This window comes from Furipterus horrens, unplaced genomic scaffold, assembly GCF_987537825.1.
Source record: "Furipterus horrens unplaced genomic scaffold, mFurHor1.1.pri manual_scaffold_7, whole genome shotgun sequence".
Taxonomy (NCBI): Eukaryota; Metazoa; Chordata; class Mammalia; order Chiroptera; family Furipteridae; genus Furipterus; species Furipterus horrens.
The window spans coordinates 12,575,128-12,602,146 of record NW_028327177.1 but is presented as its reverse complement, the minus strand read 5'-3'; the positions used below and the strand labels follow the sequence as shown (position 1 = coordinate 12,602,146).

At 40.3% G+C, this 27,019-nt stretch overlaps 1 protein-coding gene across 1 annotated transcript in view; it reads right to left on the bottom strand.

Annotated features, from left to right (window-relative positions):
* Positions 1-8,225: 8,225 nt before the first annotated feature.
* SNTB1 (syntrophin beta 1) overlaps positions 8,226-27,019 on the bottom strand; it is a 196,978-nt gene continuing 178,184 nt past the window's right edge. Inside the window, exons 5-7 of the mRNA XM_090283409.1 lie at positions 18,159-18,355; positions 12,960-13,150; positions 8,226-9,916 (exon numbers count right to left, since the gene is read on the bottom strand). Coding sequence (XP_090139535.1) covers positions 9,824-9,916; positions 12,960-13,150; positions 18,159-18,355 — 481 coding nt within the window. The 3' untranslated portion in view covers positions 8,226-9,823. The remainder of the gene's footprint in view (positions 9,917-12,959; positions 13,151-18,158; positions 18,356-27,019) is intronic.

Below are 27,019 nucleotides of genomic sequence, written 5' to 3'. Positions count from 1 at the left end.
AAAATCTGGAAAAATCTGGAAAATACAAAGAAAAATGAAACAAATTTCAACATTGCCCTCATTATCTATATATATGTAATTATTTTAAAAATCTTTTTAAAATTGGGCTCATGTGTATGTTTATGTGTGTTTATATATCTGTTAATTTATAGTCTGCTTTTCACTTAACAAAGTGTCATGAATTTTATATCATATATTATTTTTTAAATTGCATAGTACAAATGAACCAAAATGTGTTTAATCAATTCCTTGTTGAACATATAGGTTCAGTTTTTTCCTATTGTAAATAAAACTTTAATGAATCTTCCTATGACATCATTGATATTTCCTTACTATAACTTTTTTAGGAGTGTAGGTCTTATGATTTTGGTAAATATTTCCAGATTGCCTTTCTAAGAGATCAGTTTGCACATCCCACAGTAGAGTCCCTGTTTCCTTTTCTGATAACTGAAAATAGTGAGTGGGAACATTTTCTTTTTTAATATATTGACCTCTCTTTAATTACCTGTTTTTATTATGAATATTTTGCTTTTTGTCACTGGTGTGTAAGGGTTCTTATATATGAAGGGTATTAACCCCTTGTTATTTTGTATATGGTGTTTTTTGACCCTGAGAGGGCATTGGGCAAGAACATCTGGCAAACACCACGAGGTATAAGCTAAAACTCATGGAATAAAGGCAGGTGGAGCTGAAGGACAGCTGTGCTCTGTAGGACAGAAACCCAGCGGACCTTTGCATCAAGTAAGCACGAGAGGGACTTTGAAAGGTGTGTGGGAGAAAGAGTCTAGGCTGTGCTCAGACATCAGCTCTCTGGGGAGTTACTTACCAGTGCTGGAAAAAGGATCATAGCAAAGGTGAGATGATACAATCCTTTAATAAGACCTTAAAAATATTTAATGATCTAAACATGATGGCAAATACTATGAAAAGTGAAATTGTATCTCGTAGGTTTGATTTACATTTCCCTGATAACTAATGATATTGAGCATATTTTCATGTGCTTATTGGCCATTTATATATCTTCTTTAGAGAAATGTCTTCTCAAATCCTTTGTATTTTTATTGTTGAGTTGTAAGAGTCCTGTATGTATTCTAGATCCTAGTCCCTTATCAGATACATGATTTACAAATATTTTCTCCCATTTTGTGGGGTGTCTTTTCACTTTCTAGTTTTCTTATATGTAGGTTTATGATCCATTTTGAGTTACTTTTTTGTATACCATGTGAGGAAAGGGATCCATCTTTGTTGTTTTGCATATAGATATCCAGCTGTCCAGCAGTATTTATTGAAAATACTGTACTTTCTTCATTGAATTTTCATCACAACAGAACGTTCATAAAGTTTTAAGGAATTTGTATCACAGTAAAAAGAGGCCCCCTAACCACCAAATTCCAACAGGGAGAAAGCAGGATAAGAAAACTACTAAGTTGCAAACAGAGACTGTTTCTCATGGAAAAGAGACTTTTTAGAAAGTCATAGCCAAGAGTCCACAGGGCAGAGCGAAGAATAATGGACTAGGGTACCACTTCCAGGTATCAGAAATAAACCCGGTTCACATTCCCCGCCTCTGACAGTGAGAACTGGTCACATACGCCCAGTTGGATTTCAGACTTACTATGGACTAGTGATCGGTCCTTCGGGAAAGGAAGGGTCTGCCGCAGTTATCCTGCTCCTCCCTTACCATTGTGTGTTGGGTGTATAAATGGCAGTTAAGTAGTTTAATCAGTTAATTAGGTCACAATATTCTGGATTTTATAAAGCCACACCCTAGGAAGTCTCATCCCTATCTGGACCAGGTGAGTATCACGAAATACCAGACTTGAGCCGTATTGGGAGGAAATGAGCCTATTTCACATATAGGAGAATGAAAATAATTGTGGCCAGGGAGTGGAAAGTGGCGGGTTAAATATGACCACAAGGCTTAGAGCTCTTCCCGTGAGTCGATGGAGTCTTTCCCTAGTCCTTGCATCTGGATCTGCAATGTGACTTGCTCTGACCGTATATGGTGGCATAAATGACATGACGTGAGCTGGAACCTAGTCCTCAAGGCCCTGCAGCTTCCAGTTTGCTCTTACAGAATCTGGCTGTGACTGTAAGGGCCCTGGTTGAGCCCACTGGGCCATGAGAAGCCAGGAGAGAACTGAGGTGCCGCATCTGACAGCCAGCACCAGCTGCAGGACGGTGAGAGAGGCCTCTGGAACCTTCCAGCCCAGCAGAGTGCGCCAGCTAAGTACAGCCACACGAGTGAGCCTGGGCAAAGCCAGCAAGGAGCTGTCCAGCCGACCCCCAGAACAGTGAGAAATAGTACATTGCTGTGTTGTAAGCCACCAGCTCGTGAGGTGGCTCGTTCTGCATAAACATGAGGTTCCGTTCACATTGAAGAATTCATGCAGAGGCCAAGTGCAAGAAGGAAAGTTGCGAAAATTATATGGATTAAGGCCTTAGTCTGAAGGCCCTACTTGCAGAAAAAGGAAAGCTGCTTTTTGGACTATATTTGTCCTCATGGGACCCAGAAAGCTTGCAGAGGAAGCAGTTCCTTCACCCCTTGTGCAGGTGAGAATTACAAAGCAGAGACACTGCAATTAATGAGGCATCAAACGAGGGTGTTGCCTTTGAGTTCCTGGGAGGAAATAGGCTTTATTCATCCAAAGAATTATAGTTGAAATTTGCTGAAAATATAACTGGCTTTGTTTCTTGGGAAGAATGGAGTCTGGTGGGGTTTTTTGGTTTTTTTTTTTTTTTTTTTTCCAACATTCCCAGGCCCTGGTCCAAAAGTCAAGGCAGAATTGCAGCCATCGGGCCAAAGGGTTCCACCTCGGAGATTGGAGTCAGGGCCTTGTCCCGGGGACGTCTTCTTGGTGCATCAGCTCCCACTCCTGTCCCTTGTCCCCTGTGGGTGTCATGGGTAGCCATCCTCCTCCTCTGCTCTACTCCTTGCTTTGACACTGAGCGACTTTCTCTGTATTGAGTCTCACGCTCTTCCAAGAAAAGACCTTATTTATGTCTGAGGAAAAAGGACTAGAGGATAAAAGGCTTTTCTGTTATACAAATGTGATTCTGTACCCTACTTGGCCAGGGTTCGGTCATGTTTATTAGACTTGCTTTCACTAGTGAAATCAGATTTAGTGTAATTTAAAGACCACAGGTGACATAATTCATTTCTGGCCATATGTACAAATAGTTTTATTCAAGATTTTATAAATAACTTAAAAACATTATTCATCATCATCAGAACATTATTTACCCATAAAGAGAAAACTTTTTTCAAAAGAGAGTTTTAAAATGCACATTTAAGAAGTCCACATCATACAAAAGCATATTAAGGTTACCCTCATGGTGTTGGTCCCATTTTCCAGCAATAACTGATAATAAGAGGGCTTTAAAAAAAAAATTATATATATATATATATCTTCCACTTTGTGTGTGTGTACTTCTAGGCATTTTTATACAAGCATTACCATATTATGTGTCCATATTTTTTCTCCACTGAGCCAACCCAACACCCCTTTCATAAGAAGTATTTTTAATGTCCTCTTTGCTCTCGAGGTAAAATTAACAAAGCTCTTCGGCCAAGCTCCCTAGAAAACGACGACAGCCGAGGCAGGGATGAAGTGCTGATGCCTTATTTAGGGGGTCCAACTCCAGGGCACTGAGGGTGAAGGCGAATAGGGGAGAAAAAGGCAGGGAAGGCAGGAAAGCCAGGCAGGGTGATACATGACTGCACTGGCCACTGCTTCAAGAGACCGAAAGAGGCAGCCAGTCACCCAGCAGGTGTCTTCTCCGTCACATGGGATGTCTCGGGATATACAGTGTATGGAGAGACAGGAAGGAAGAGAAAAGGGATTATCTGCGCAACTCCTTCCTATTATTATCTGCTGTTTGGCCCACAAAGGTTTCAATCCCCTACAGTTCTCAGGTTGCTCAGGTCATTACCTTTAGCAGCTACTCAAGTTCCCAGTCCTTACGCCCCACAGTGTGGCCTACCATCCAAGTCTGGAAGTGATGACAGAACCCAGAAGCTCGAGCATGCATCTCCTTAGCCTGGCTGCCTGGCAGCAGCTGAGGAGAAAAGCATTTCCCGGCAAGCAGCTAGTTGGCTCTAAGTGGCAGAAAGACTCAGTTCGAGCAGAGCTAGTATTGCCTAACATTGAGTGAGCAGCTCAGAGCCTCGGAGCCTGGACAGTGGCATTGGGGCATCTGAGAGGTACCCCGGGCATGCCTGGTACAGTCACTAAACCCACATGCACTGAGGCGTTTTTTTATTGTTATCCCCTAACTGTAAGCTAAAGACATTTTAGAAAAGGAAAGTAATGATGATAAAATAATACGCATTTCAACACAGAGGTTCAGGGGCACAATAGCTACACTAAAAGATAAAAGGAAGTCATTTTTATCTAGATTCACCATAAATGGGGCACATACAAAAAATAGTCAGATGTCCAGTATTGGTGACTCAAGTTCCATGCTCACACTTGCAACCCATGACTTGTTTTTATAAAATGATGTAGGAAATCCCCTGAGCCAAACAAAATATCCATGGTAGTTGCCCCTCTAGAAAATTCAGAATATATTGAATCAGACCAAAAAGGTTTTCATATATAAAATGTAGTCAGGGTCTAGGCTTAGATGGTTATAAACATGTTTTTGGCCTGTAAGAACAACTCAGAGGACAAAAAACCTATGTGAGGATGGTTCCACTGGGTGTGGGGACCGTCACCACACTCCAGGAAATCCCAGTTCCGGCTTTTGTTCAGTAAGTTCTGAGAGAGTGTCCCTCCCCGCAATCATTGTGACAACAAGGCACTACAGCAGATTTCCAAAAGCCCCTCAGTGCCACCTTCCTGAGAACCACATTTTAAAGAACAAATGGAATATATAGTACATATCTGCATTTTTCAGAACTTGCATTTAGACATTGCGTCCACATAAGCCCTTGGAGACGGACCATTCTTTTGTAACAGCTGTGCACTTTTCTGATGCATTGATGGGCCTGGATTTATTCAGTTCCTGATGGCCACATGGCCTTCTGCAGCTTCTTATTACAAACAATGCTGCAAAGACGGTCCTTACACACTCGCCTCTGTGCACTTGTACAATTGTATATCTCCAGGATAAATTCCCGTAAGTCAAAGGGCACATGTATTTTGGCAGTTTTATAATTTTATTTGGCAATCAGCAGGTAGTTCTCATCCACATTAACTGTTTGTAGATTTTTGAAAGTGGTGACAGGTATGTAGCTGACCAACCTACAGAGCTTGCTTGGTGAATCTTCACCCTCATTACGTTTTCTGGACAACCGCGCCCGGATACGGTATGGGACACTCCTTACTCCTTTGGCTTTGCTGAGCCTGGTGTCAATGCGCACATCTGGAGCTCCATCTCCTTCAAGGCAAATTTCCGCATTTCTTTGCGTGCCGGAGCAGCCCGCCTCTTGAAACCTACTTCATGGGTGCACTTGTGAACGTTGCTGGTGCACGCTCTGGTCACTACCTGTTTGGTGGCAGAACGGCCCTTCTCTCCACCCTTCTTTGTGGGAACCACTATGCCAGGCCTGCGTTGGAAAGGAAGAGCACTCACAAGGTATTGTGGGAAATGGAAAGATGGTACATGTATTTAAAAAATTTTATATATACTGGCAAATTGCTCTTCGAATACTACATTGCTAAATATATACCTACTAATGGGTTGGATATAATTGCTTGCTTTCCCCTGACTTTCCACCACTAGGTATTATGGAAGGTTTTAACCTTGGCCAATTGTTATTTTAAAGATGAAAATGAATTATAAATGTCCTGTAAAAACCCATTTTCAGATCTTTTTATATTACCTAGCAGTCCTCAGCCTTGAATTGTCTTTTTATATAAGATACTCATGTGGGAAACCCTGGACTTACAGTGTTTTTTAGGTTAGAACAAGGTGATGGGTAAAAGCTAGGCAGACATAAGTTTTGGCTCTAAGAATATAAGAACTGTCTAACAACTGTAGCCATCTAGCAGTGGCGTGGCCTGCCTCAGAGATAAGGCACTCCCTTCCATAGCTGGACATTTTTTTTTTTTAATTTCTGGTGGAATGAACAACCTCAAGGTACATTCAGGAAGAAATTTCTGAGTCTAGTGGGGTATTATACAAGGTCAACATTTTTGAAAATGTAGCACCTAGACCATAGTGTATGTGTGGTGACTTTAGGTGGTACAGAATCTTCAAAAATTTTAATTGGTTTTATATACATTTTTATATGTATTTACTGTGTTGCTCTATTACTAGCCAATCATATACTCTTAAGATACTAAGGTAATATTGCTAAAATTATATATACACTTTGGTCAACAATGTGCTGATGACCTCCAAAATCTCCTCAAAAATGAGGCTCTATGGTTCTACATGTAACCTCAATATCACTAAGTTTTCATTTATCACAAGCAATTTAAACACAAGTCAAGTTATAGTATTACAGAATTTGAGGATTAGGAGCTTGGTAGAATCCTGTGAAAACTTAGTTAAAAATGAGATCCCTAAGCCCCAAGTGAAGACCCATCCTGCAACTATATACCGCTTAAAAAAAAAAAAAAAATTGTTACTGGCCTCCCCTTTACCCACTAGCAGCTTCTAAAGGCCCGTCATCAGGAAGAGAATAGCATACTGTGTTTGCACACACCTATACCCTTTGGTGGCTGTCATGAAACCAGCAGCCAGTCCACCATATTCAGAGGTGAATATTTATTTAAGTCATATATAAATTTTACATGATATTCATGGTGCTATAAACTTAGGCACATTTTTTTTTTTAAACTCAAGGTACATTCAAAAATTACTCCCTCCCCCTCCCCACTTCACTTCCCTCAAGAGAGAATATCTAATATTTGTAAAACAAGGGCCAGAGAGGCCCTGGCACATTGATTTTAGGACAGGGCTTCTGCCTTCAACCAAGAAAGGTCAACAAGCTTAAACAAAGGAGCATGCATTTTTTTCAGCCTTTTAATTCCATCAATCGATAGAATTAATTAAATGCCTCTGCCTGGATGTTTTTTAATAGGTGTAAGGTTTTGTTTATCCTACCTAGTTCAAGTCAGGAAACAAGTGTTGGTACCTATATTCCTACTGGCCTTTTAAAAATCCCTCTGGGATGATTTAAAGCTATGTCACCCAGCAAAGAACTCACCTAAGCACATCTCTGACAAATGGGTCACTTCCCACTAAGTACATACAGTTAAACATCACACTTTTCTGTTGGGGTGCCCTTAAAGGGACAAACATTCTGGATTTAATAATTCATTGATTCACATAAGGAACAGACTGAGCCCAAAGTGACTTGGGCAGAAACAAATTTCCCAAAATGACTCAGTTGATTCATTGACTATACCAGGCATGATCCAGACATATAAGTTCGTGTCATTCACAACATTCACAACACATATCAAGACAAGATTAAGATCTACATTGTAAAATCATTATAACTTCTTGCATTCAAAATGAGAAAAAAAAAAAAACGAGTGTTTGAAATTGATTCATCATAGCCACTCTGTATGATACACTAACGTGGAAGAAAATAAAATGATTCATATATACAATTATCTTAGTAAAATTTTCTATTTCTTGCTAATAATATTTTAATTCAGAAAATGCATTAATTTTATTCAAATATATTTTTCTAAAATATAAATATTTAAATTAAGTTTTTATAAATGCAGAGAATGTAGTTTCTGTTGATCCCCACCCAGATATTAATCAGTCCAAAACTTAACTGATGGGAAGAAATAATATTTGTAATTATGATCATTTTAATTTGTCTATAAATATATAATAGGATCTTTGCAACTTAATTATGAGTAATTAACTCATACTTCATGTACTACTGAGCACCTTAGATTACATATTGTTGAATTAAACTATTGGCATTAATATATGTATTTTAATATGTTATTTACAATCACAAGTATAATTCTCTTGTATAACAACATTCCAGTGATTTTGAAAATATATAATGAAAGAGTGCAGTATAATTTACAAATGCATCAAAGCTTTCATTACAATAGTCAGCCTGGGACTTCACTCTTCGGTATTTTCAAATAGGAAACAAAAAACAAACAAACAAAAAATCAATGTCCTTAAACTGTGTTTTTCAAAGCTGTAGGTTTTTGTTTTGTTTTGTTTTTTAAACACTAGCTTTACAAGATGCTCTGTTAGAAAGGAGTTCTGCAGGTAAATGTAGGGAATGGCACATGGATCCCCCCCCCTCCCCGAAGAATCACAATGTACATGAAAGTCTTCAAGGAGGCCTGCAATTGTAAAATGTGTTTAACTTTCCTTAACTTGGTATTTAACAAACATTTTTGATTACCCACCTCTTATTTCCATCCCCACAGAACACCACTCAATGCCACTTGGGACTAGTGTTACCTGATACGTGCTTTGGGAAAAGCTGATCTAAAATAAAGCTTTGCAACTCAATAACACTTGTGTCTGAGCAAAATCACATTCCTTTAACAGCTTCCGCTTTTTAAAGCTCTTTGCATAGGTATTTGCCAAAATGCAATTCTGAAAGAAAAAAACAACAACACACAAATCTAACCCAGAATATTTGTCTATGTAAACTATATGGGAAAGAAGGGTTACAAATGCTTATAGAAATTCTAGAGCTAATTTTCAAGGTTTGTTGAAAGGGACTCCTAAATCAAATATTAGGTGTCTTTTTAATGAATTTGTTTTGAAACATAAACGCATTAAATCAGTAGTAAGCTATGTGTTGTCTGAAAATATTCTTGTAGAAAAATATCAGGTCATTATATTCTTTCCCTGGAATTCCAAAAGACTGCTGATGCTGTCAACAGATTTGATTATAACACAGGGTCTATATCTTAAACCCACTATCATCCACAATTCTATGACGCTGCTCTATTACCGGTTTGAAAATGCATGCATACAAGCACAAGAAGAAACAAGGGTCGATAAATCGCTCAGTGCTTCCACTGAAATCCACAAAATGGGGATAAAATAGTGAAACTGACAAGAGGAGTCTGGGACCGTTTACTGCAGGACTCTCGGGATGTAAAGCTAGTTGGTTACATATATCAAATAACAATCTTTTAAAAAAATATCCATAATTTGCTTCCTATAAATAAAGCTATCAGTCTTGGCTCTCCCATAGCAGACCTTGGTGTGAGTACAGCCCAGAATGAAGCCTCCTTCATGCACACCACTCTTCAGCAAAGCTTTGCAATTTTAAGCAGTCTACTTTGGCTCAGATTCCACCAGCTTAGAGCTCAGATCAGTATCTGAGGCTTTATTGAATTCCTGCTCAGCATGTGCTAATGAGAATACTTCAGGATCTTTCTACATCACTGAAAGATAATTCATTAAGAAAAGGGAACAGCTGCTTCGTACTTAAATAAAAGGTGGGTTTCCATTTAAAGTACTTTTCTCTCCGTACCAGGGAAAGTCAACTCAGAAGTAGGAAATAAATCACAATAAACGAGGGGTCCTTAAGGGGAGGAGAGAAGAGAAAGTGTTCATTTCTCATCTTGCTCTTCAGCCCTCACTTACCCGGACGAACCAGTTCCCTAGAAACTGGTATGATTAAGATCTGCACCTCCTGTTCTACTATTCACATCCTTGATTGTCAAAAGCTATACTGTGCATTTCCAATTGCCCTCTCCTGTTTACCCATTTAGTTTTATTCTGACGTCCCGGTGGTGAAACTGACAAGAGGCGTCTGGGACAGTTACGCAGGACTCTCGAGATGTCAAGTTGGCTGTGGCACGCGACATCTGATGGCGCACTTGCTGGTGGCCTCGCAGCCCTCCTGTCAAAGGCGAGTTGCCCGTGTTCAGGCCACCAAGCCCAGTCTTGTAATTTTAGCTGACAGGAAGGAATGAATGATGAAAACAATCGGCTTAGGGCAGGAATGAAGGTCCAGTGGCTGAAATTTGAAAAGAAGAGAGCATGAGGGACTTGGGAAATTAATGCTGGGTATGCACTTCCTGCTTTTAAGAGTTAACTGGGGCAAATAACGTTTTTAAATCCTTGCCCTTTAAGGAGATTAAAAAATAACTCTTTGAACGTATTCCTTACATCTCATGTATCTTTTTTTCCTGAAATTGGTTCTGTGAAATTTATATATACCAATAGCATAAATACTGATGTTGCCCTTCTTGACTATTTATTTATGGTATCACAATAATGATATTTGGTACAGTGTGAAGCAGGACTAAATTTCACATCTGAAGATTTGGTTTGAGTCCTGGCTCTAACCCTTTTATTTTTTTTTAAGATTTTATTATTTATTTTTAGAGAGAGGGAAAGGAAAGAGAGAAAGAGAGGGAGAGAAACATCGGTTTGCAAGAGAAACATCAGTAGGGGACCTGCCCCGCAACCCAGGCATATGCCCTGACTGGGAATCGAACTGGCGACCTCTTGGTTTGCAGGCCAGCACTCAACCCACCAAGCCACACCAGCCAGGGGCAACCCTTTTAAATGTAGAATCTTAGATGAGTCACTTAACAATTTTTCTGGGCGCTACCTAACTCACAGGGTAATTAGAGTATTAAATGAAATACTGTATGTGAAAATTCTTTATACATTCCAAGCACAGACCCCATGCTGCTAATCAACTGTGTCCTTACGGTCCTCTGTCCTGTCCTCCTGGATTGTTGGAGGCAAGTGCTTTACATGTTTGTTAAGGCCCCCTCTAAAGCCTCATCTTCCTCCTTGTGTTTCTACAGAGCTGACACGTGGTCAGAGCTAAGAGTCAGGTTGAATTTTTATCACCTGACCCAATTCAGGAGAACTGGGGAAGTTGTCCCCGATTCTCTTCTGATGATGACACCTCTGGGAAATAATAACCTGAACATGTACCTAGGAAAGTTAAGGTTTTACATATTATGGAACAGGTACTGTGCTAAATATATTCAATATGCTATCTTATTTAATTGTCACAAAAACCCTGTGAGGTAGATGTTGCTATTATCTCTGTCATTTCCATGGGAAACTAAGATCTGGTGTAGTTATAAAACTTTCTGAGATCAGAGATGTCACAGTACAGAGAAACCATGGACTCAAACCATAGTCTCTCGGATGCCTCAGTCAGAGCTCGACCACAATATCTTATTTCACCAACACACAATGCAACTTTTAGAAGTCACCTTAAAGATGACCTACTTCATTCTCTGTATTTTATGGATGGGGAGATTCAATCCAAAGAAATAAAAACTTGCCCAAGACAGCTGGTGATTAGTTCCAGAATTAGACAACATGGGTCTCTTGACCCTCAATTTACTGCATTTTCCACAGCTTTTCTCTGCTCCCTTCCCCTACACCGAAATGGCCTGCTGCCTGCTCCCTGGAGTTGCTTAACCAGATGCTTTGGGGGAGCTGTCTGTGAACTTGAGCTTATCAGCAAAAAATCAGTCCTTCCTAAGTCTTCCAAGTCAGCTCGTAATTACAGGCGAAAAGGCTGACATTTAGACATAAATGATTTTCCTCACAGGCAATAACAGCCTTGAATTTTCAAGTCAAGGATAAAGCAAGAGACTGGTTCTTGTTCTTTTCAACTTTTCTAGGAAAAAGTACACAGTTGGCTGATTGGCAGAATACCAGCCAAACTAGAAGCATTCTTAGTAAAATGGACTTTCAAATCACTTATTTATTTCCAAAGTGGTGCCTCAGGCTGAATTTACTGAGTGAAATATACAAATAAAAGGCAACAAAAAAGTCCTATAAAATGCAGCAGATCCATTTGAAAAGCTGGAAAAATAACTGGCTGAAAATATTCTCAGGAAGTAAGTTAGGTCAACTGTCAGCCAAAGGGTGTCAATCTATCGTGACTGCCTGTGGCTTCCGCAGGAAAAAATCTGGTATTGGATCGGGGCAGTCGTATGGCATGTTGTAGAACAGGGATGCTTGCACCTTTGGGAGTAAAGACCCCTTAGCTCTTGTAAATGTGGTCCTGGCCCTTTCTTTCAGCTAGCCCATAGGAGGTAACCCTAATGGTTTTCAGAGAATTACCAATGAAATAACTGTCATGAGATGCGAGTGGGGAAAGATAGGTTGTGGAAAGCCAGTGGTTGAATTGAAATCACTGGATCTTTAAAACTGAGATTTTCCTCTGTGTTTTATATATCCTCCCATCCCTGTTATCATGGGGAAGTAAAAAAAAAAATTGTTGACTAACTCAGTAATTAGGCAGAACCTAAACAGACTAGATCTTATAAAATTAAGGTTCTCTTTGACATTGTACAGTCCACAGTTTAAATGAGATGCTATGCCTTCCTGGGAAATGAAAGCACACTTCTCACCTGAACTTCAGTGAACTGGACTAACGTGCTTTTTACATTATGGTAGGTGGGAAAGATCCTGGGGAATCATGGATTTAAACGCAGGGGCTGTTTGCATTGATGTGAGAAGTATGTTACCTTCACTGGCAAATTTGCTAATTTTGTTGGACCTTTGACATTGTCTCCAACTTCTGGGCCTTTGCCTGGCCCTCTCCCCGCTGCCCTGTGGACCCTGCCCACGTCCAGCACCCCCCAGCTCTGTGCTCTCTGCTCTGATCAGGCCTCCCCGATGGCCGGGACTGCACGCATCACAACCCTGCATCCTGACACCGAGCACAATGCCAAGGATAGGTCAGATGCCTGATACTTTTTAAAAAATGAATGTGCAATTTGAAGCTGGTGGTACTCTATTTGAAAAGAATTTAATGCTGGCTTTGTAAAGGATTCTTTCCTTGGGTTCAAATATATATATGTAGTATTCTAGTGGAAAATCAGACTAATATAAGGAACTGTGGAAGAATTGATTCCATCACTGTTTTTCAAGGATCAGATAAGACATGGAGCTGCGAGTGCTTTGTTAATAGTCTGATGCTAAATAAATACAAGGCAGCACTATGTCTGCGAGCCATTAGAGGTGTGTTGCATAATGAAATACAGGAAATCACACTTTGTAAAGAAAAGTGCACTTACAATCTCTCCATCTTTGCCTCCAAAATCTAAATACAGCATCCTGATTCCATCATCTGAGGACATTTTCAACTTTTCATATGGAGCCTGTATGATTGTCTTGGGAAAGGCACCCTCCTGTGGTTCAGTGGTGACAGAAAATCCATTGTCATAATGTACGGTCAAACGGCACTCCTGATTCTTATAGGTGCAAGCTGGAGAGAGAGAGAGAGAGAGAGAGAGAGAGAGAGAGAGAGAGAGAGAGAGAGAGAGAGAGAGAGATGAACAAGGAAAGTCAATCCATTTTCCCAGGCACGTAAGCATCCTCTGTCCCAGGGGCCAGCCACAAGTTTCTAAAGTCAAAAATTAGTAAGTATTCATGAAAATATTTTTCCCTAGATTGATTTTTACCTGGTAATTTAACTTGTTCTGTGAACTAAAGGAAATAAACCGAAAGAAATTCCGTTTGCTGGGGTTTTTATCTGGCCTCTGGCCCTGGTCTGACCATCTGACAATACATAGGTAGAGAGATGCACTTGTCTCAAGCTGGGAAAAACTGACATCTGATTTAGAGTAAGCCACCTCTGAGTCCTCAGCATCATCACCACACACACACACACACACACACACACACACACACACACACACACGATCAGTCGGTAAGGTGCCTACCACCTGGTGAGAAAGCAAGCGTTCCCCCCATTACGTCACCAAAGTTAACAAATGTGACACACCTAAGAAGTCAGGCATGAGTCCTTCAAAAATAACCTCATTTTTAGTTTTCAGAAAGCTGAACAAAGCTCAGTTACAAATAGAAAGGAGTGCTTTTTAAATTCTCCTGATGGCCCAATGACTACGAGTCCTGGGAAAGCTGCTGTAGCAGATGGACGTCTGATGTGGCACCGCCCAGGAAGAGGGCCACTTCTTCCCTCTGTCCAGTGTGGCGTCCGGAACCTCAGGTGCTGTCCACGTGGTACCTTCTGATCCAAAGGGACAAAACGGAAAACTTTCAATCAGGTGAGGTGCCGGTTCTCGCATGTGCTCATCGCGTCTAGAGAAAGAGACTAGCACTTTGAGTATCTGAGCTGGATGAAAGGACGGCCACCAGAATCCGAGTTCCCATTTAGGAAGATACGAATATTTTAAAACCCTTGACCAAAGAGTTCCGAAAACCATTAACAAGTACCAATTGGATTTATTATTATTGTTCCTTATTTATTTATTTTTGCCTCACAAAACACCATGTTTAGCAGACCCTGGCAAGCAAATCAACTCAGGCCTCCATAAATAGGTGTAAGTTCTTTAGGAACAGACACAGGATGTTTTATTTGCTGGGGACAGGATTTGGGAAGAGTAGAGTAAGGGTATTGTTGATCACTCTACCATCATTAGCTCAGCTCAGCATTAGAAACCAAACTGAACTTCACTTTCCCACACACTTCTATAGAAGGACCTTAGCTCAATATTACAGGTGAAAAAAGCAAAGATTAGAGAAGGGAACATGTCACAGTTCAGGTGGTTTAGATTTCAGAATTCAAGTTCTTTCCACTCTGAGGATATGGAGGCAGGTGGAAAGGGACTTTGGCTTCTCTGAGTAATAACAACAGTGGGGTGGTGCAGGCCTTTGGAATTAGCAGAAGAAATAGGGTCTGTATGTGCTCAAAGAATGAGGTGGCATCTAACTGAAGTTCTAACTAAAACATAGACCCCTTTATTTATTGCAGGCAGCTTTCAACTTGTAACCAAGGGCTGATGTTTTCCAAAAGTACATGCACTCATAGGTCTGTGAGTCCTTCTGGACAGAGCCCCTCAATAAGTCTTGTTATCCTTTCAAAAGGGCCCTAGACCTCTGCCTCCTGCCTTGTCCACGGTTGACCAAGGACAGTGGCATAAACATAGTTATGGCTTCTCATCTTGGATCCTCGTTTTTGATGATTTTTGCTTCTATAACCTGCAGAATATGTGGGTGAATGGGCTCTAACTTAGGGTTTCTTTTCTTTCTTTTTTTTTTCTTTTTCTGTGTTTGAACTTGAAAGCTATGCCATCAGATATTCTGAATTAACTGGTTGTGATTATTTTTAATTCTAGTTAACTTCAAATGGTATTCATGGCTTTTAAATAATGGAATTGGTTATCCGAAGAGGTTCTCAACCTACACAGGAAAAACTGAACATATTATCAAGTTAATTGAAGCTCTGATTATAGCCTAAGCCCCTTTCCCCAGCTCAGCAGGCATGTATCAATTTGTAACTGGGTGGCACCTTTGGTCATTTCCATAATTTCTTTTCTCCCAGCACCCAGCTCACTCAGTCCACACAATTCTTTGTTATTCTCCTTTGGCTGGTCTTATCAATAGCCTCGTTGTTTTTCTGTTGAAATAGTGTTCAGTTTATTGAGAGAGAAGAATTTTACAAAATTTGTGTAATGTAAACTAAACCAAGTCTCTTTGGCAATCTTTATTCGTTCCTAAGGACTTTCCTGAAGTTGTTTCAAGGAATCTGAACTCCTCTGACATTACACATAAAACTTCATTCAATTTAGTTTTCAGCTGGTGTGGGCCTTTTCCAACTCTCAAACTCAAAAACTCCAGTTTTTCCTGCTGTACAGAATAGGCACATATAATGCAAGAGTCAATGACACCCCAAAAAGGTTTTCAATAATGTTGAAGAATATTTTGGGGCACTCATTCAGTTCAGGATAATTTCAGAAAGATCGATTACCTTGGAGATGCAGCAAAAATTCTACAAAATAACTGGGTTTTCCTATTTGCTTAGGTAGAGGAAATGTGGAGAAACCCTTCTACACATTGAAATGTGTCCCATCTTTCAGAACACTCCTGCGTGACAGAGGAAGCTGCATCCCTGCGCAGTGCAGCTCACAGAGAGATGTGGGTAGACCAGCTGCTTCAGCTCCACCTGATATGTTCCTAGATACAAATGCTGAACTGTTGAATCAGGTTCTCTGCAGGTAGGAGTCAGCAATCTGAGGCTTTTGAGAGTGAAACCTAACTTTTTGTTGTTGTTGTTATTGTTGCTTTCGGCTCAACTGAAGTTCAGAAACATTGTACCTATGATGTCCCCTGGGAAATCCTTCCTAGAGCAGAGCCGTAGCACAGGGTTTTATACCACTATGGAAAGGCTGTAGATTTGCATTGTCAATATGGCAGCCATTGGACGCAAGTGGTGTTTGAGTACGTGAAATGTGGCAGGTGCGACTGAGGAATTTATTTAATTTTAGCTGACTTAAATTTAAATAGCCACATATGACCAGAGGCTAGCATGTTGTACAGAAGAGGTATGGAGAAATAGTTGCAAGAAAAATCACTAATAATATGTAGTGAGCACTTACTATGTGCCAAATACTAGGTGCTTTACATGAACTATTTCTCTCAATTCTTGATGACACCCTATGAGGTGGCTACTATTATTTTCTCCTTCTTATAGATGAAAAAGCTAAGAGACTTCAGTAAGAGACTGAGAAAGAAATAGAGCTGGAATTTGAATCCAGGTCTATCTGTTTTTAAAGCCCACACTTGTCATTATTACCTTGTTGTGTTTCTTCAAAGACAGAGAAAAATGAAAGAAGTGGCCAGAAAACACAATAGGACAGGGTGAACTGAGAATGTTAGAAGAAGCAACCCTAAGGCACTCAAAGTAGAGTTTATTGGAAAACTGTTGTTGAGGATACTGCGTACTACGTCACATAATGCCCTCTTTATGAGTGACCACAAGAGACCTGGAAGAAGTTGGTCTTAGATCTCAGAACCAAAAACAATTGGTCTTAGAGCTCAGAATCAGATACAACAGCATATAGACACTGTTAACTGTACATTGTGCTGGCTGGTAAAATATACTGGGTTAAATAAATATGGAGTCCACCTTAGCAAATGTACCAGATTTTACCGCCTATATTTTGTATATTTATATCTATCTATCTATCTATTTATCACCTATCTATCATCTATCTATCTCAATCATCTATGTAACATCTATCTACCTACTTATCTACCTACCTACCTGTATGATTTGGAGGATGCCATGAAAATTATCACAGCAGTCTGAACAGAACTCTTGCTTTTAGAACACTGGCAAAACAGCAAGAAGTTCCACGTCTCTGTAGACAATGTAGTGAATGAATGATGGACTTTGGAGAGACACAGTGGAGAGTTAAAAGCCAGTTCTGTTGTTTATTAGTTGTGTGATCTTGGGCAACTTACTTAAGAATTTGCTTCTCAACTTGTAAAATTACATTGACAAAGGAATCGTGAGGATTATTAGATAAGATGAGGCAATGTATTGTGATGCACACGCGCACACACACACACACACACACACACACACACCCTTGGATGGTGCTGCAACACAAAACAGTACTTACACTGATATTTCTATTCTAAATTATTTCATTTTTAAAACATTGATCTTGTCTCAATTAGTTGATTTCAGGGCCCTAAAATGGTTGTTTCTCATAGTATAAGAAACACCAAGAGACATTATATAAAATGCTTGGCATATGGCAAGGACTCTTCCCAAACATAAACCCTTTGCTCTGCTTACCCCCGCCTAGATCCCTTTGATTCTGGCTCTTTTTCAGAGCCTGGTTGTCCAGTTTTCTACTCAGTTCTGTGAGCTTCCTAATATATTGAAATGATTTTATTCTGTGATAAAGTATTACTCAGAATCAATTTCTGTTGTTTATGCTTCTACTAATCTACTTGGGATTACAGGCAGGAAAGTCACATCTGACTTGCCAAATCACTACGTTTTCTCTTCTTGTTGAAGATTTTATTTTATTTTTTTAGAGCAAGGGAAGGGAGGGAGAAAGAGAGGAAGAGAAACATCAATGTGTGAGAGAAACCTTGATTGGTTGCCTCGGACATGCATCCCAACCAGGGACCTGGCCTGCAACCCAGGTGTGTGCCCTGATCAGGAATCGAGCCAGCGACCTTTTGCTTTGCTGGATGATGCTCAGCCCACTAAGCCACCCTGATCAGGGCTTGGTAAGTTTTCTCGAATGAAGATAGGATTAGGCTTTTCACAATCTAACCCTTAGGCTCCAAGTTAGTAGGGCATAAGGTGTGCCTTAACTTAGAAAAATTTAAGTTTACCTCCTGAATTTTAAGTGTCTCTAATGGCCAGTAATGGGAACTACTTTGAGGCAAGGGTGAAGTAGAGGGTGCACCTGTAAGTGTGACATCAGGAGCCCATGGCCGGCAGTGCTCACCTGTGGTGACTTCGGCAATGAGTTCTGCTGAGTTGTGGCAACCCTGTACTATGCTCCTTGTCCAGTGGGAGAGGTCCCTGCTGACTTCAGCCCTGAAGAGATGGGTCTCAATCCCCTGTCTGGTGCCCGTTCGTGTTGCAAAGGACAGATCCACACCAGCCTGGGGCGATCCTTTCCCTGGCCCCGAGTGGACCAGCCTGTTGAGAGAGAGAACAAATGTTGGCAACCATGTGGAGAAAAGGGAACCCTCGTACACTATTGGTGGGATTGTAAACTGGTACGGCCATTATGGATGAATGACAGAATATGGGGGTTCCTCAAAAAATTAAAATTAGATCTGCGGTATGATTCAGCAATTCTACTTCTGGGTATCTATCCAGGAAGTAAAATCAATATCTCAAAGAAATATCTGCACTCCCATGTTCATTATTCACAATAGCCAAGCTATAGAAACAACCTAAGTGCCTGTTGATGGATAAATAGATTTAAAAAATGTATGCATATATAACTGGAATATTATTCAGCCTTTAAAAATAAGGAAACCCTGCCATTTGCAGCAACATGGATAAACCTGGAGGGCATTATGCTAAGTGAAATAAGCCAGACAGAGAAAGATAAATACTGTATGATCTCACTTACATGAGGAACCTAAAAATAAAAAAAAAGTCAAACTCATAGAAATAAAGAATAGAATGACGGTTGCCAGGGGCTGGGGGCTGGGACAAATAAGAATATAATGGTCAAAGAGCACTAACTTTTAGTTATAAAATGAGTAAGGATCTAATGCATAGCCGGGTGACTACAGTTAATATCACTGTATTGTACAGTTGAAATATGCTAAGAGAGGAGATCTTAAGCATTCTCACCAAAATACTACTACTACTACTACTACTACTACTACTACTACTACTACTACTACTACTATGAGGTAATAAATGTGTTCAATGACTTAATTATGGTAATCACATCACATGTATATCAAATTGTCAAGTCATTGTACACTTCTAATGTATATTGTTATAATATTATCTGTCCATTATATATCAATATAAAAAAGGAGGAGTTTCCTGAATCTCATTTAGAGGAGATTCTAGGACAGTGCGAGGGGAAATGTCTGCTCACCTGGGCCCACACACAGGAATTTACCATGTACACACTGAGTACCATTCATCAGGAGGGAGAGGGCATTCGGTGGTGTGTGAACAAGAGTGTTGAGAAGCTTCTGGAGGCGTCAAAGTTGAGGTGAGGGTAAAGAAAACAGAGGGCATTCTCCAAAGCCCAGTATAGATTTTAAAAGGATCAAGGTCAGGGAAAAATTCATTAAGAAGGGTATATATAAAAATCACAAATTTATGTTATGTTTTCTTAATTGCTCAAGAGTGTTTTCATACTCAAAGGCATTTACATTTTATTTGCTTCAAGAAATCTGTCTCGTTTCCCCCTTTTTAACATCTTAAAATTGTATCAATTTGACACATCTGGCAGACTTCATGGTAAGCTGAAAAGAGACATAAGTTTGGGAAGCATAAAAACGCACATTGGAACCCATTCTTCCATTTGTTAAATGTTCCAGGAATCACTACCTCATAAGGTACCGTGGAGAGGAAATGAAATCATTTATGTACTGATATAGCACAGAAACAGAGCAATATTCAGTTAGCATTATTTCCATCCCTTGCCCCTATTCTCAGTTTTCTTATTTTAAAAGCATAATTCCTGCCTCATATTATTAGAATTAGACAATAGCCCTAGCTGGTGTGGCTCAGTAGATAGGGTGCTGGCCTGTGAACCAAAGAGTCAGCAGTTCGACTGCCAGTCAGGGCACATGCCTGGGTTGCAGGCCAGGACCCCAGTTAGGGGTACGTGAGAAGCTACCACACATTGATGTTTCTTTCTCTCTCTCCCTCCCTCCCTTCTTCTCTAAGTATAAATGAATAAAATCTTAAAAAAAAAAGAATTAGACAATAAAATACATAAAGCATTTAATCCAATACTTAATGCATCATCGGAAGCATTCCATAAAAACGAATTCCCTGATGCCTAACATGCTCACTTTCTAGACCCTAAATTTCCACCAGGGGACATTGACTCTGTCACAGTCCAGGGCCAGCACAAATGTAACAGAGAGGCACAAGCGGAGCAAGAAAAAGATGGACCGCCCTCATTTATTTTCCTCCAGAGAGACTGCAGAATTGAAGCCAATATTCACCGGAAAATGCAATTTGTTAGAAAACTGGCACTTGGTAGGTCTGTGCATAAGGAGTGAAATCACGAACACAGTGAAACAAGGTATGAGAGCCCCGTCGCTAGCTGGCCGACGGCATGCGTAAGGAGTGCTCGGTGGGAAGAGCGGCGTGCTGCGGGAGGTAATGAGAAAAGGGCCTTTGGAGGGAGGGCTGCCGGTGTACTTTGTATTCATCTCATCACCGGAACCTCACTGATGGAAAAGAAAAGGAAAAAGGAACAAATTCATTTTTTCAACTGTCGAAGTGTGAATTACCTAATATTTATATTAAGGCACAACAAGCTCAAGCTGATTAGCTATCCAGAGAATAGCAGACATGCTGAATTATGTGTTCTTTTGAATCTGCCAACACCAGCTATTGAAACGTACAATACTATGTATATGTAAACTGTGAGATAAAGCAAATTATTTTTTTTTCTGCTCCCTTCTGTGCATACTGGTAACAAAAGGATCCTTTTCTCAAATTAAAGTCAAGTGAACTATATCAGACTAGCCACAGGATACATATGAGTACACACCTTCTGGTGGAGTCTTTTATAGACATTAAAAATTATCTTATATATACATATAGAAAAGCTCTACACATGCAATTCAAGTATGTAAAAGAAAAGCTTGGAAACAATTCTATTAAGATGTCAAAAAATTTTATGGGTGATTTTGTTTCTTCCCGTGCTTTTTTTATTGCTCAATAAGTCTTCTATAAACAATTTAAAGATTAGCTTTAAAAAGCTATATGACTGAGACAGACCCAAGTCTTTCGCTTTTATTTTTTAGAATGGGGACTTCCATTGCGTAGAATATATGCATTCTGACTCAGTGTGGCAGTCCCATTTTGTTTGCTGCTTGTTTGATAGATAGTGGCATTTCAGTGTTGGAACACTAGATGAGCTTATCTCTGTTCTTTTTGGCATTTGTTTGTCTCTGAGTTATTCTAAATTGTTCATGTCTAGCTCCTAATACCTAATGCCTCCTGGCTGTGGAATAGCCTTTGTCAAAATGAAGTTAACTGATCCACGTGGAATGAAACCTACATCTGTGACCTCATTAATCCCTTACATGGCCCTGTTGGCCTCCAGCAAATGAAATGGGAGAAATGCCAGTTGAAGTTACAAGATGCTTTTGGATTCAGGGCTACACTCAGAGGTTTTAGAGGAGCTTCCTTCTCTGTTCAAGTCTCTTCTCTCCCCCTTCCAGCTGACCACCGAAACTCAGTCACTAAATCATTCATTCATTCAACTGATCAAACGTTCACTACTCACCAGCTGGTATATCCCACTAATATGTATACGGCCCTGTTACGGATTGAATGATGTCCCCCTAAAATTCACATATTGAAGCCGTAACCCCCAACATGACCGTATTTGGAAAAGGGCTTGTAAGAAGCTAATGAAGGTTACGTGTGGTCCTAAGGGTACAGCCTTAACCAATATGACTAATGTCCTTAAATAAAAAAGGAAAGGATTCCAGGGAAATCTCCCTACACCCACACAGAGGAAAGGCCATGTGAAGGCAGAGCAAGAAGACAGTTGTCTATAAGCCAGGAAGAAAACTCTAATTAGAAACTCACCCTGACACACCTTGATCTTGGACTTTTAGCCTTGCGACCTGAGAAAATAAATTTCTGTTGTGTAAGCCACCTGGTTTGTGGCATTTTGTTATGTCAGTCTGAGAAGACCAGTAAAAGCACTTACTCTACGCAGATTCAAGACTAGGGGTAGTGTGAGAACAAACATGGCCCAAGTCCTAAGGAGGTACAATTCAAGAGAAGAAATACTCTCTGCCTTCCTAATTTCCATAGTCTCTTCATTTCAGGTTCAGCCCAAGTTCTTGGGAGACTCATTCCTAGAATATGGAGCAGAGTCAGAATCAGCCTCTCATGATTTTTAGAATGAGGACTTCCATTGCATAGAATATATGCATTCTGACTCAGGGTGGCATTCTCATTTTGTGTGCTGTTTGTTTGATAGATAGTGGCATTTCAGGATGAGCCAGAATTGGGTGGATGTGTGGAGAAGTATTCCTCCTCACTGGGGCAACCTGAGTATTATGAAGATCTTCCTCCAGAAGGTGAGTCTACAAAGCACTTCTATCACAAGATTGGAAAGCAGTGGACTCTGGGATAATGACAAAGAAGGCCCTGCAGTTATCAACATATTTATTTTTTTATTCCTAGAAAGATGTTAGAAATAAATTTCCTTTGTTCATTATATCATCCCAACTAATTGCTTTTGATTGTCCACAGCAATAATATGGGGATGTTACATAGAAATGTAGACATTCACCACTGTGCCTTCTTGAGGAGACTGAACAGAGCGTTGGATGTTCTATAAATCATGGAGCTGCAAAGACGACACAAGGTCACTGGATAAGGTAAGATCGAGATCCTTTCTCTTACCCCTTCTTGTTACATTGGTGAGAAGCGTGGCAGCTACTAAGAACAGAGGGAGGAAAAAAAATAGTGGAATACTGATGTTTATCAATGCTCTGTGAAACCTTTCTCTTGAGATGAATTTGTATTGACATAGTTCCAGCTCCAAGACAATGGAATAAATTGGATACACAGTCTGGGATACTGTATTTTCTAATAGTCTGCTCTCTGATTATCTCCACTCAGAGGCCTCCCAGGCACCTCACACTCAACATAAGCTAAAGCTGTACTGCATATGGTTCTTAAGATCTTAACAATCCAATATCTGGGTTCTAAGTTGAGTAACACCAGGACCCACAGGGCCATGTCAACTGCAAAGGACAGGAGGTTTCCACTGGGTATTGTAAAGAACTCTCATAAACAGGTGCAACCACTATGGGAAACAATATGGCAGTTCCTCAGAAAATTAAGAATAGAGTTACCATATGATCCAGCAACACATCTTCTGGGTATCTACCCAATAAACCTGAAAAACATTTTTTCATAAAGATACATGTACCCCTGTGTTCACTGCAGCATGATTCACAGTGGCCAAGACATGGAGACAACCAAAGTGTCCTTCAATAGAAGACTGTGTTAAGAGGATGCAGCACATACACAAAGGAATACTGCTCAGCCATAAGAAAAGATGAAGTACGGCCATTTGCGACAACATGGATGGACCTTGGGAATATCATGGTAAGTGACATGGGTCAGTCAGAAAAAGCTAAGAACCATATGATTTCACGCATGTGGAATATAAAACTGAAACTCACAGAGGCAGACAGGCAATAGCATGGTGGTTACCAGAGGGGAGGTGGTAAGTGGTAGTAAAGCTCCCTTAATGGGGGCCAAACATATGGTGACAGGTGATTTGACTTGGGTAGTGAGCATACAGTGCCATATACATCTGTATCATAGAAATGTGAACTTGAAACCTATGTGACCCTATGGACCAATGTCACTCCAATAAATTTAATTAAAAAGCTCTATTGAAAAGAAAGGGTTATTTAGATGGGAGATTGAAGATCCAAATGGGGAAAGATTTCTTAACAATGGCAAGACACCGTGAGCTGCTACCTTCAGATGTTTTTGGTACAAGCAGATAAGGAAGAGGCAGCTCTGCATCTTCAGGCTAACGGGGACGGGGACGGCTAGCTGAAAGGACACACCACTTGTAATTTCTGACTTGGCTGCTTTGCGAAAAGAACGGTTTTGAGATTCGAGCCTGAGTGAGGCGCAGGGGAAGTTCAGGAAGGAGGCGGTGAGGAGATGTCGGGGATGACAAACTTGCTGTTAGCAGCACAGCCATCTGCTGGAGCTCAAGACCAAGCACAGCGTGATCTCCTCAGGGCAGGCTCCCTTCCATTGGACTCCTATGCTTCGTTATCCGTCCATTTAATTCACTCTTGTAAGATCACCCCCTCCTCTCCCTCACTTGACCTTGATGTCCTCTGGGGTGGGAGCCTTGTCCCTTCTCTCATTGATTCCGTGGTGTCTGGCACCCTCCCTGACACATGCTGGGTGTTCAATTTATGCAATTCATGCTGGTGACTGATATATGAATGCAAGTTTTTCAAAGCAGTTCTAAAATATGAGTTCAAGTTTGCACAGGGAAGTACACACACAGACACACAAGTGACCTATTTTGAAATGCTTTGACATGTGGGGTCAATGAAAGGCCTCCTAATGGACTCTGCATTTGCACCACATTTAGGAACACATTACTGTAGCCAGATTCTGGACACTAAGTACCAAGTACATGTCAGCAGGACATTAAGATGTTAAAAGTCATTATTTGGACATTTGGAAAGGTAGAGCTGAGGACAGGCTCTGTCTGCCTGACGTTTTCCCATTTTGCCAGGAGGAGCCTCTTTATTTATATTCCTCCCAAGATTCTCCCCAAAGATCTTTCCTGGTCTGCAGTCTCAGGAGGGGACTCTGAAATAGCTGGTTTTTATCTTTCAATTATTTTACATTTTAAGTTATTTGTGTATCCTTAAAATTATGACCGTCTGTCTCTTATCTGCCTCCCGAGAGATGATAACTTTCTTGCCCAGCCAGAAAAAAATACTGGCACCCTTGGACAGTCTTTCAAGCTACAATTCACACCCAATTTCTAAGCTTTATCTGTAACTGCTTGAGAAGCCCAAGGACATGCTTCATTCCCTGGTTACAAAATTCAGATACACATTCCCATGGTTAAAGCCATGGTTGGAAGCAAAGCCACAAACCCCAGTGTGATTTTACATTTCCTTTTAGCTAGGAGTGTGCATAAGTGAACAAATGAATAGGACCACACGATATTAGAAAGTGGATTCTGGTACAGAATACTTAGAAATAGCCATTATTACCATTAGTGCAATCATGGCAGGATTTTTATTTGAATATTTCCTACTGTGTGCCTGGCACCTAGAACAATTCCAGGTACATGGCAGGTGCTCAGTATATATTTGTTAAATGAATGGCTAAGTAAATAGCTAGACTACAACAGGGGCTATTTTCCAAGGATTCTCTCCCACCGTTAGTCCCTCAACCACATGAAAAAAGTGGCTCATGCTAAATCCAAAGAATTTGGGTTTACATCACTAAATGCTAATTTCCAGATTAATTCAGTTTTGAAAAAAAAAAGTGATTTTTAAAGAGAACTTGGGTGACATGTTCTAGAAGATTAGCCTAACATCCATTTCCTGTTCCTTCTTTCAATCTGTTTCTTCGTTCCATTTTTTTTTTTTTTTTTTTTGCAACTAGTGTTTTTTGTAGTGAGTTGGTTATTTAGGGGGTGAGAGTCCTTTTTTTTGGTCTGAGAATAGAAGGTGATCATTTTATCAAAAGAGTGAAAGTATTAAGGTTTCACATTCATGGCCAGCATGGATACAGTGTACATTTAAAGAATTATATATAAATGAAATGGATCTCTAACCCAGATACAAAGAAAGGGTGAAATGTCTTAACACTACTTCATCTGTACAGTGGCGGATTCTGTGAGGCTCAGCATGGCTGTGTGATAAGCACACTTTTGGGTCAAATTCTTTATCCAAGACTTGAGGAAATGTGGCAGTAGAAATACTCATACTGCTTCTGGGTCTTCAGATATGCCCCTTTGTCTGACTGGTTTTGATGAAAACAAAAACTAAAAGACCTGTCTCACCAGGTATGCTGATGCACTAATTTAACTCTGGATAGTCGTTAGAGAATGTTGCCTAAAACGTTCCACATGAAAACATTAATATCCTTAATTAAAATAAAAATGATCGCAACATGCAGATTTAGCCAAATCAGTAAAATTACATATCAGGTCACTGGGTTGCTAAGCAATATTACTGTACATCCTTGTTTTACTTAGTTGCTGTAATTAGCACTTCCCAGCAGATGCCACAATGCAAGCCACAAAAGAGAGGAAAAACAACTGGTCTGGTACTGTCTGGTATTCTCTTGCCCACTGCCCACCCCTCATAGAGCCCAATAGTCAACAGACTCCAGGCAAGAAGTGATGGGCATGTAGGATCACTACAGGTAAGCATCCGACTGTCTGGAAGGAGGGGCTGCCCAGGTACCCACCATCCTCAACCAAGAAGAGTTGAACAATTGCCTCATTTCTATCTTCTAAATTTCTTTCATTTGCATATGGCGGTGAAAGGGTTAGGCAAGCTCCCATCTCTGGGGAGGTTTTTATTTTTGAGGGATATTGACTATAAGAAAGACCAACTTAATGTGGGAGAATGAGCCGCAAAAGAGATGGAGGCCAATTTTTGATTCTTTGGTGATATTATCGAGGTGGATTTTCAGACAGCTGATTGACCTCTATACATTCTCCATGGTATCATGACAGTTCATGGCCAGCTGCCAGCAGTTAATGTGGAGGGAGGAAAGTACATGTGGGCTAGGTGAAAATGGGATCAATACCCTGTCGTTTGCATTGACTCTTTGAAAGTAGTATAATGAGCTCTACTTTACAAACAAGAAATCCATGGTTCTGGGTAGTTAAGTAGCTGGCTGGGGTCACATAGCGAGTGTTCAGAATTTGAACCCAGGTCCACATGACTACAGAGTCTATGTCTTTTTATCATAGCAGGAAAGTGAGCCACATTCCAGCTTGTCAACTACAGGTAGGAAGAAAAGTGAGGTCAAACAGTATAATGAAGACTTCATGTCAGCTGTGGATTTAAACCATCCAAGCACTTTCCTCTTCCAAGGCAAACAAGACTC